This window comes from Cryptomeria japonica, chromosome 4, assembly GCF_030272615.1.
Source record: "Cryptomeria japonica chromosome 4, Sugi_1.0, whole genome shotgun sequence".
Taxonomy (NCBI): Eukaryota; Viridiplantae; Streptophyta; class Pinopsida; order Cupressales; family Cupressaceae; genus Cryptomeria; species Cryptomeria japonica.
Window position 1 is genome coordinate 71,523,578 of NC_081408.1, and position 11,485 is coordinate 71,535,062.

At 32.7% G+C, this 11,485-nt stretch overlaps 1 protein-coding gene and 1 long non-coding RNA gene across 5 annotated transcripts; one reads left to right on the plus strand and one right to left on the minus strand.

The window, feature by feature from the left end:
- Positions 1-2,668: 2,668 nt before the first annotated feature.
- Positions 2,669-6,037, plus strand: LOC131074171 (cysteine-rich receptor-like protein kinase 44). Its single transcript, XM_059219574.1, has 7 exons — positions 2,669-3,236; positions 3,717-3,860; positions 3,971-4,110; positions 4,196-4,406; positions 4,485-4,719; positions 5,300-5,450; positions 5,546-6,037. The coding sequence occupies exons 1-7, from the start codon at positions 2,780-2,782 to the stop codon at positions 5,924-5,926; spliced, it is 1,719 nt and encodes a 572-aa protein (XP_059075557.1). The 5' UTR covers positions 2,669-2,779; the 3' UTR covers positions 5,927-6,037.
- Positions 6,038-6,777: 740 nt separating this feature from the next.
- LOC131874729 (uncharacterized) lies at positions 6,778-10,672 on the minus strand. 4 transcript variants are annotated; one of them, XR_009372118.1, is made up of 5 exons: positions 10,417-10,672; positions 10,163-10,293; positions 9,867-9,959; positions 9,247-9,378; positions 6,784-7,118 (listed from the first exon to the last, which is right to left on the minus strand). It is a non-coding gene; the product is annotated as an uncharacterized LOC131874729 (long non-coding RNA). The 4 variants fall into 4 exon arrangements; XR_009372116.1 differs by having other exon boundaries at positions 6,786-7,118; positions 9,247-9,959; XR_009372117.1 differs by having other exon boundaries at positions 6,778-7,118; positions 9,247-10,293; positions 10,412-10,672.
- Positions 10,673-11,485: the final 813 nt, after the last annotated feature.

The following is an 11,485-nucleotide window of genomic DNA, read 5'->3' on the forward strand; positions in this document are numbered from 1 at the left end:
TAGAACACAATGAACAAGAAGAGGATATGGAGAATTTTCGTGAGGATATTATTGTGCCTAAAGATGAAAAAGAAGCAGAGGAAGGCTAGGAGATACAAGACACTGATACTTTAGGTGTTCAAGAGGAGGCAACCCCTTGCAAAAACTTCTAGTACTCTACTAATAGTTTATTGGAAGATAAAATAATTGTGAGTAGCCTTAAAACTCAAGTGGTTGATATATAGGTGAGAATAAAAGAATTGGAAACTAGAGCGAATGAGTTCAATGTGGGGAAGAAGAACTTGGAACATGCTATTAGGACCCTCGCTATAATCATTGATGACATAATGCATAAAGCTGTGATGGGAATGATGTTGAGACAAAGCAAAAATAAAAAGAAACAAAAGAATATTATAGGTAAGAGCGAGAAGAATTAGGAAGATACTCAAGGCTAGAATCCTAAACAAGGAGAATGGAAAAAGAACCTATAGGTGCTGGCAAAGAACTGGGGTCTTATCAAACATCCAAACAATTATGGATAGTAGGTTTATTGCTAGTCACAGTTTTAGTTATGTTTTGAGTAGCTTAAGTTGGACAATTTTAGTTATGTTTCTTATTATGTAATGGTGGGTTGTGGTTTGTTGGTCTATGGTTTCTAATTATTTCTAGGCTAGTTGCAAATAAACCAATTGGATTGGTATTACATATGCTTAAACACAAGGATAAACAATTAGAATAAGATTACGTGTGAATAAAACTAAACATACAAACTCAAATATACACAAAAATACATCATTTATTATCACATAAACACATCAAGACATTATTTCAAATTATTTTTTAATTTAATTTAATTTAATATTTTATAAATATATTAATTATATTTTTAATATAAAATGTGTTATATTTTTTTTTAATTTAATTGTTTTTTAGTTTAATTATGATATTTTTTATGAATAGATTCTATTTAACTTTACAAAAAGAGAGCAATAAAAAGACACCCACAAATTCCACCTAAAGGTCTAAACGAAAAAAATCAGTGACTATACTGGATATAAAAAGATCTTTGATCATTAAGATTTCTTTCAAACATCACTCAAAATAATTTAATTAGAAATTTGAAGTGATTTATACTATTAAAGAATTGATTTTTTCCTTCAACAACAAGTCCAGCTCAAGTCTTGAATTTAGTCATCCTCGGTTACTATCATCTTCACGTGCAATTTATGATTTACGGTAAAGTTTCACAAGACAATGTAATTGAAGTTAAATATATCTTATCTCTTCTTTGAGTGGCCCATTTTTTTATCTTGCATGTGAATTGCTATAGGCATGTCAGGAGTCTCATTAATGAGTGAAGAAAAAGTTGCAGGCAGCTCAGAAAATTGTGTCCACACATTTACGTGTGATGGTAAATACAAAGTAGTCATCACTACTGACGTACTTATAGTGATGAATATATCTTTTTTCTCTTAGATTTAGGTCTGATTATTACTCAAGGATTTAAAAGAGTGTATTGATCACTACTGATATGCTCAATACATCTTTTGGTTTCGATTACGTTAGTAGTGATCAATATATCTTTTGAGTGTTTTTTCTTTTTTAAGATTTATGTCTAATATAATATTTTGATTAATGTTAAAAGATATAATAAAATATATATATATATATATAAATATATTATCATAAAGTATAAAAGTTATTAGGAATTAAAGTAATAGAATCTGTAATTCTTTTTGATATTTATAAACAGATTAATTAAAGATATGACATTGACAGCAGTTGATTTTTTGTAGTTTTGAATTAAAATATATTTTGAAATTTATTTTGATATATAATTGTTCTAGAAACGTGTCTAAATTTTTATAATTTCTTATAGAAAATAAGTGATTTTATGGTTTAATCACAGTTTAGATAAACATCATCATTTCTAATAGTCAAAGAATTGATTAAAATTTTTACATCTTATTCTGCAGTTAAAAATATTAACCATTTATCCTATTTTTATCAAATTAATATTTATTTTTGACATCTATTTTGATTTATAGTTATTCTAAAAACTTGTCTAGACTTAAATAATTTAAATAATTTCTTAAAAAAAAGAAGTGATTCTACTTTCTAATCATAAATAATTTCTTAAAAAAAAGAAGTGATTCTACTTTCTAATCATAAATAATTTCTTAAAAAAAAGAAGTGATTCTACTTTCTAATCATAGTTTAGATATACATCATCAGTTCTAATAGTAAAAAATCAAATGGATTAACAATTTTACATCATAAACTGTATTAAAAAATAATTATTATTTATCCTACTTTTATTGATAAAAAATGTTTAAAAATATCCATACCTAATTCATCTCTGCACCATATGAGAGCTTAGCTAAGAGCCAAACTGAGACTGAAGAAAAATAAAATAACAAGATGAAGTACAACTCTTTGCCTTCTCTTTGTTACAGAGGAACAACTTTTCTTCCAACCCTCCTCATTTTGCTGTTTGTAATGAATTTTTCTTCAGTCATATGCACCTACGTATCGCACACATGCGATAATTCCTCAACTTTCACCAATGGCAGCACCTATTCCACAAACTTAAACCTAGTTATCAACGATCTGTATCTTAATGCACCTAAAAGTTCAGGGTTTAACACTTCTTCCCATGGCCAATCTCCCAGTAAGGTATACGGTCTGCTTCAGTGCACTGGAAATATATCAGTAGAGAGATGCTCAAAATGTGCAGTGGAAGCAAATAAAACCATTCACGACATTTGCCCCAACGACATAGGTGGGAAAATATGGTTGGATGACTGCTTCATGCGCTATCGATCGGAACTCTAATTTTATTTCAACACTAGATACTACAGGATTTTACTTGTTGAACACGGTGGATATTAGTAAAAGTAGAGATGCTTTCGAGAACACAACCAGCAGCCTTCTGTCGAATCTGTCAGACAAAGCTTACATCCCTGCAAATAAGGGTTTCGCTGCTGGAACAGCCAAATATAATGCTACTGGTATATTATATGGTTTAGTTCAGTGTTGGAGAGATATATCAATAAAAGATTGCAGAACATGCTTGGCTAAAGCAAGAGCAAATCTGAGCGATTGCTGTTCTACAAAAGAAGGAGCCCAGTTTCAGAGCGGGAGCTGCAAGGCAAGATTTGAGATTTACTACTTTTTCCGTTCTGTAGAGTCGCCCTCGCCCTCGCCCTCGCCCTCCCCTGAGGAGTACATACATCCAACTACTTCCTCCCTAGAGAGTAAGTCTATTCAGCTCATTTTATAGTTAATATTATTTACTTGATCCATCTTTTGAATGTCAATTCTATTCGAATCACCTGTTTGACCTGAAGCTATAACCCAATATCATCATGTACGTATTGATTTGATTTATTAGTTTGTGTTTTAATACATGCAAACATCTGACCTTCTAGATTTTTTTTCATTTGTGAGCAGCTATCTCCTAGATGTCTAACCCAATTTTCTTCTTTTCATTTTAATGTCATAGTTTTAGACTTGGGATGCATCTAATCTGGTTTCAAAATTGCATTATCATACAATCATAATTTTCATATTATGTGAACAGAAAAAATGAAAAATAGATACAGAATGACTGAGGGGCTCAAGAGAAATGCTGCAGCAGAACATGATAATTATTTCTACAGCACAGTGCATTTTTTAAATCAGAATAGCTACAGCCCTAAAATTGTAATAAACAACTATTAAACTGTATTTTGCAGCAAAGTCGTCAAAAACATTACCTATCGTTTTGGGGCTTGTCGGAGGAATCATTCTGGCATTATTTATTGCTCTGATCATATTCAGAAAAAGAGTAAAATCTCTTTTCTTTAAGGAACCAATAAGTGTTGCTACTCCTAACCAAGGTGCTCCTTTCAAAATGTATTTCTGATTTTCCGTTTTTCTGGTTGTGGTTTTAGTGAAGCGAATCCTGTAGGCTTACCCAATTTTCTCTCGTTGTTTACTATACCTACAGAGATACAGTGGTTTTCCCCCGAAACTGGGTTAATGCAAGACCAAAATTTGATCTACAGCTTAGAAGCTCTAGTAGAAGCAATAGAAAATTTCCATGAGAACAGTAAACTTGGAGAGGGAGGCTTTGGTGCGGTATACAAGGTGGGTTGACACATTATTTATGGTTTAAATTATAACCAATTTAACAAATTATGTAGAGTTCTAAATCTATTTTTTTATGTTTCAGGGGATAACTAGAGATGGAAATGAGATAGCAGTGAAGAAACTTTCTGCCAAATCTAAACAAGGGAAGAAAGAATTTATGAATGAAGTAAAACTGGTGGCCAATGTTCAGCACCGGAACCTTGCGAGGTTGCTAGGCTGTTGTGTAGAGGGAAATGAAAGGTTGCTCGTTTATGACTATTTTCCTAACAAGAGCTTGGACACTTTTCTTTTTGGTAAGTGACAACTGAACCTTTAAGTTTCTTTAGAAAAGATGAATATGTGACTTAACGCTTTCAAAATTTGGATTACAGATCCAGAGAAGCGTAAAGAGTTAGACTGGCAAAAGCGATATACCATCATCATTGGAATCGCCCGTGGGCTTCTCTACCTTCACCAAGAATCACAATTGAGAATCATTCATAGAGATATTAAAGCAAACAATATATTGCTTGACCACAAACTCAATCCAAAGATAGCTGACTTTGGTCTAGCTAAACTTTTTCCTGAAGACAAGACACATATCCATACAAGAGTTGCAGGCACATAGTAAGCATCATGGATTATTAAATTGCTTTTTCTTAACTTCAAAGCTTGGTTAACGTTAAATTTGTCTTTAATTGTCTAATTATAAATCCATTATTTTCCATCTGAGAGTAATTAAAATTTTTCAAACATATATATATATATAAAGGCTATACCAGCATATGGTGTCTAATCACTTTGTCCTCTTTTCTAGTGTTAATGCCATGTCAGTTTAACAAACCTACAATATAAGATGTCATCCTCTTCTTTAATACTATGTTGAGTTTGCTGCTTCTCTTTATATAATTTTGTCAATTTTGTATATAATATCAAATCACTCGCTATGCCTTTTATGAAAAAAAAAATTATATTGAGTATGTACTAATTGTTCAAATTATAAAAAAATATAATAAGAACGAAACATTACACAAAAAAATTCTAGCATACTAAATAACTTATTTGATATTTTCCCTTTTAAGAACCATGCATAACCCTCCTACTATATATATAGACTCTCTCAATTCAATTCATTAAGCTTTATTTTCATTGTGTTATTGTTTTTAATTATTTGAAAACATTCTTAACTATTTGAATTCCAATGTAGTGGCTACATGCCTCCAGAGTATGCAATGCGAGGGCAGCTGTCAATTAAAGTAGACGTTTACAGTTTTGGAGTAGTGCTGCTCGAGATCATTAGTGGAAGGAAAAACAATGATAATTATCTTCCCTATGATATGCAACACCTTGTAGAATGGGTAAGAAACTGGATTTCCCATAACCCAGTTGTCTCAACTGTTAGATTTGAATGTTAGGCAACCGTATTGTGGTGATTTAATGGCATGCAATGCAGGCATGGACACTATTCCAGGGAGGAAATGCGCTGAATATGGTAGATTCAGAGGCATCAGGAGTCAGTCAAGAGCAAGTCTTAAGATGCATTCATGTTGGGCTTCTGTGTGTACAAGCAAATGCAGCACTTCGTCCAGTTATGTCTGATGTTATTACGATGATCTCTAGCAGTTCAGTGACATTGCCAATTCCTTCAAAGCCTGCTTTTGTAAGTACAGGTGAGAGCCATTCTCCAAAACCAGAAGCGAGGTCAATGTCAAGTTGGGGGATTCACGAGCATAAAATCATAACGACATCACAGATTTCTGGGGCAGCTACGTCATCTTCATCAGGGATTCGTTCAGTAAACGATGCTTCAATTACAGAAGTAGAACCTAGGTGATTTCACATACCATGAATTATCAAGTTTCCACATAAACAACAACTCTTCTGAATTGCATACTGGTGTTGGTATATATGCACTTTATGTAAATGCTTAATCAGAGTTCTTTGAGGGCCAACTGTCAGTTAAAATTTAGTAGAGCCTACCTTATTTCTTGTCAAGATGAATTTGATGGCATATGGTCAGTATCTTCAATTTTAAGTGCTATTTTAAAATTTCAAACTTTGTAAAGTCGTATGAGATATTTATAAATAGCCAACAAACATCCAACTAAAAGAAGCACTTCGTTGTGATCATCTCACAACAGAGTAATATAGGACACTATCAATCTCTACACGTTTGTGATTATAAGAAAAGGGGATTTATTTTTAAGAAAAAATTAAGAATTTTTTCAGAAAAAAATTAATTTGTTACTTGATCGGCGTTTTGAGAACAGTAAAATAAGACATTGATTCAGCTCTCAAATAACTATACGAGACAGTTTTTGCTTAATGGCTGGCTAGCTGAAAACAGAGGCTATATATTTAATAGAGAAAAAAAATGTTTCAAATGTTTTTTATCATATTGTCAGGCCAGGATTGAAAAGAGAATGGCAAAAACAGGAAACTGAAACTGTGTGTTATTCAAAAAAGTAAGTAGCACTGCACAATACATAAACAAGAGCTGCAAAAATGTTTCAAATGTTTTTTATCATATTGTCAGGCCACGATTGAAAAGAGAATGGCAAAAACAGGAAACTGAAACTCTGTGTTATTCAAAAAAGTAAGTAGCACTGCACAATACATAAACAAGAGCTGCAAGCAGCGTAGTTCCTGCCAAGCACAGGCAGGTAGGAAATGTGATTGTTTTTTGTGGCAAAGCAATGGCAAGATGAAATCTATTTTATTATTATTGTTTTGATTTAATCAACAACAGATTTCAGATAATTATAAATTCAATTATCAAAGTCATCGGGAGAGAAGAGACATATCACATTGTCAACCGATTTAACATCAGCACAACAATACAAAGTGAAAGAAAGAGATATATATTTACATATGTTTGCCAAATGTCGGCTGCCTATTAACGATGTTGTGCAAATCTAGTACAATGGTAATAAATTGTGTGATTTCATTTTTCTGTCAGTGGGCTTGCTTGCTATTGATCCTTTCCCTGGATTTGTTGGTTGTTCTTAGCTTTTGCATTCAGGACCCTGCAAAATTAACAATATGAGGATTAGTTAAAATAGAAATCAGTTATTCTACGTCCATGACATGGGAATGTACAAAAAGCTTATCAATTGCAATAATAGTAAAGATAATCAAAATCATGATAGATCACAAGTTAGTAGGGAAACTATCACAAGTTACTAGGGAAACGATATATAATGTGCAACTTTTTTGTAGAAAAATAGGCAACCCCTTGCATCCTATTGGTTCATTTTCCACATTCGCATATTAATTGAACATGATTGTTATTTAAGTTATTTAAGAATAAACAGCTCTATTCAATGAATGAAGGCATCATACATCTGACATTTGCATAATTTATCTTGCAACTTCAGTTCTAGCATTGTGTCTCATTGTTCTTTATTCTTGAATCATCTCTCTTGTCAATAACCACTACAATTCATATTACATATCAAATGGTGAGGGAAGGAAAGAACTTTGATGTTTGTAAACTTTTGTGAAAGTAGCTAATGGATAACTTGCACAAAGACAATGGAGACTAGATAAAAATTTCAGCATGGCTCTCTTATTATTTATCTAATGTTCTATTTCATGAAGGAATTTCCTATATTGAAGACTGTGGTCTGGAGAAGAGATATTCCAGTATCTTTCCAGGTTAAGGATCATATGCATAGCTTTTCAGATACTAAGACATGTGACACAATGTATTGGAGATTCTTCAAGACATTTCAAAATGAAATGCAAAAGAGATATAGTATACCTAACTAGGTTGTGGACAAGTATAATATTTCAAGAGTCTCCATAGTTTGTTCTAGAGGAACCGTGGCAATTAAAAAATTGCAATAGTTGGTCAAGGTTATTTTGTTTATTTTTATTGGTCATTTTAGAGGAAGCAATTTATTCTCTCAGAAAACCGCAGAAGATTACAGTAAGGCTATTTGTTTGATCCATATAGGCTAATTGTTTGATCCATATAGACTATTTTAGAGGAAACAATATAAAATCAAAAAATTGCAATGTTTTGTAGCAAGGCTATTTATTTTATCTATATAAACTGTTTTAGATGAAGCAATATACCAAATGAAAATTACAATAATTTGTAGCAAAGTCATTTTCTTTATCCATATGAGGTGTTTTGGTGGAAGCAATACACTATGCAGAAAATTGCAATAGTTTGCATAAGGATATTCGTTTTGTTTATATAACTTGTTTCAGAGGAAACAATACGCTCAAAGGAAACAGTACGCTATAAGAAAATTGCAATATAATCATGATTGTTCTTTCAATCATTGGCAGGAACTTGCTACCCTTCAGCTTTTCTTAGAGTGGTCATAGGTCTTTCTATTTGTTGAATGCTATTTGCGATTTTGAGTAATTGTTAATAAAGTATTCCATCTGCAAAAACCGTATTGTTGATTAGAAGCTAAAGTTCTGTTTTTCTTTCAAGTACAAGTTTATTCAGAATATTGTAGTCATAAATCCCCATGGGATCTACAAAAAACAAACTGCTAGAAAAGTTGTCTACAAACAGGATATGGGTGTGTGATATTTATAAATCAAGTTGCAAAAATAGATTAAAATTTTAGACTGATTGCCATAGAGTAATGATTATTTAGTAGCACTGGTTAGAGGCTTATTAGCCCGGTAGTTGCTGTACCATTTGTAGCAGCAGTTTAGCATCCTTTAGCTATGATTTTCCTCAATTCTACATTAAATTCCACAAGCATGAAATTGCACATATGAGATTGCTAGGGTTAATTAAAGCGTTCGAGATACAAGGATAGAAAGCCTTTTGCAGCATTCCTTTAAAGAAGATGCCCAGAACCCAAGGCAAGAGGAAGAGACACAGACTCAAATGTAGATGGAAGTATAGTTTCTTTTCTTATTCTAAGCAGCAATGCTTGCAACAGATTGTAGAGGCTGAAATAGGGTATTTGAGATACTTATGAAGACGATAAGATTAAATTAAGTTTGGTTTTATAGTTCACAATATCTAGCAATCTACATAGCGATTCAGTTCCATTTATATGATTCAATCAGCATAAAGCAAAGGACGTAACACATTAAAAATGGTTGTTTGCACATATTAAACATTAGATTCAGATTAGATCACAAATACAGTAAAAAAATAGGGGGGAAAGTGACACTCACAAGACAAATCCACCGTACAATTGCAAGGATAGATCCAAAGAAGAAGGCAGGTTGAGTCGAAGAAGAGAATAATTTGAAATTACGCAATCCCCGACTTCTATAAAAACCAAATGGTTTTAGTCTCAAGGTAGACTGCAAGTGAACAAAGAGATTCAGTTCTAGTTATATGATTCAATCAACATAATGCAATGGAATTAGACATTGAAAATGATTGTTTGTGCATATTAAACATTAGATTCAAATTTGATCAGGAATACAGTAAAATAAAAAAATAGGGACCATATAATTCCAGGGACAGATCCAAAAACCTCTTTTGTATTCCTTATTCTTTATTCTTTAGTAGCTCTATGCTTGTTTAATAATAAACCTTGCACAAATTGATGCACAAAACGATGCCCTAAAGTATTGCAAGTATCTAGCATGCAGGCAAACTCATTCTTTTATCAACAATTGTTTATCTTCCCTGCCTTCAACCACATTCCCTAGATTTTGATCTCAGCAAATCTTTCTTCTAGGGCCATCTGTTTCATACTACTATTAGGAACCCTACTTTAACGACCCTGCATTTGGACATGTACGTTTTCCCTAAATCTAATTTCTGCAAATTGTTTTGCGATCACCATCTGTTTCAAGTGATGGTCGGGGACTCCACTTTGACGGCCCTGTAGCTGCCTTGGAGATCTGCATTCTCTCTCATTGAAAACTGCAAATTCCTGCAAACCATTGGTGTATCCAATATGAAAACGCCACAAAGCTTGAGCATAATAATTCACTTAAATAATATGCATCTTTACCGACTAGAACTAAGAAAATAAGAAAACTATGGCAACAAAATAATATTTGATTGGTTATCTATACACAAATTAATAACGAGTTAAGGGAAAGAGCGCCCTTCAAGTTACTGCATAAGTATCACCTTCAAAATTTAAGGCTCCCATCACCTTCAAAATTTAAGGCTCCCAAAGAATATAAAAAATGCAGCCTATGGAATTTAATAATGCCAAAACTGAAACCCTAATTGCCATGTATCCATGCTCCGCTGGCAGCCTACAAAAATGGAAAGCTCAATCATATCATCATTTCTATATGCAAAATTGAAATAAAGTTTAGTAGAGATTAAAACTTTAGCAATGCGACTACGAATCCATAGCAGAAACCATCATACCAGACCTGTGAGCTAACACGTCATTTCCAAATGAAAACCCTTATCGACAGCTAGGTGATTTGAATTCATACTCTACAATTTGTCTTGTGATTTTGCCAAATATTGCTTTCACTCCGCAGGCACTTTTTGTCATCCATGTTTTTCTAGTGACTGCGCTCTGTTAAAGTTCCATTTTTGTGGCCTTGCACCTACTTCTGGAGTCACGCGTTCTCTCCCATTGAGAATTGTGTGAAGTCCTGCACACCGCAAGCAACACCAATAGTTAAACCCCATAAAATTTATCAATAATATTTTTCCTAACTAATAAGCAAGTTCACGGGTGCTGAGCATTAGCAAATGTAAAAATATTTGAGAACAATGATTTTTGATTGGTTAATGAGCATCGCATTAATCACTAGTTAAAGAGGCCTCCGCTATAGTCCCTGTAGGCAAGAACTAATAAGAGAGACAATGATTAGTCTAGAACAGTTAGAAACTGTTATACAAAACTTGTAGAATTAAAAATTAGACACAAAACACAAATTCAAATTAATACAGATATAAAATTTTATCTATTGAATCTCTCTTACATCATGATTTGCGTCTAAAAAGAGGTTACATTTTGATTACATAAACAATACAACAAGGCAGTATTTTATAGTGGTTGAAGTCTCTAAAACACAATAGTTCACTACATCACCAATAAGGAAACTTCTAAAACATGGTAATTACCATCTATAAAACTTTACCAAAACATGGTAATTGCCATGTATGAAACTCTACCAAAACCACTATAAACTAATTTAGAGTCTTTACTTAAAAACATCAATTGCATTCTTGGGAATTACCAATTCCAGTTTTAGTTGCATGTTTGCATCACTATCCAACATATTCCCCCTTGATGCTAAGAAAATTCAAAAATTGAATCTTTGCAACTCAATATGCAAACTAGACATCACTATTATACCAGATCTAATAGACCCACAAGATACACTTCTTATAGAATTACCAACCTCTCTTCTTCATGAGAGATCACAACTTTTTTCCCCTCCTTTCTCTAATAAAGATAAAACTCATGACGCATCATCTGCAAAC

Excerpts from the sequence above, each read along its gene's own strand:
- LOC131074171 (XM_059219574.1), top strand. The coding sequence starts at position 2,780 with ATGACTGCTTCATGCGCTATCGATCGGAACTCTAATTTTATTTCAACA. Across the intron at positions 4,720-5,299 it reads ACAAGAGTTGCAGGCACATA|TGGCTACATGCCTCCAGAGT; the intron begins GTAAGCATCATG and ends ATTCCAATGTAG. Across the intron at positions 5,451-5,545 it reads TGCAACACCTTGTAGAATGG|GCATGGACACTATTCCAGGG; the intron begins GTAAGAAACTGG and ends CATGCAATGCAG.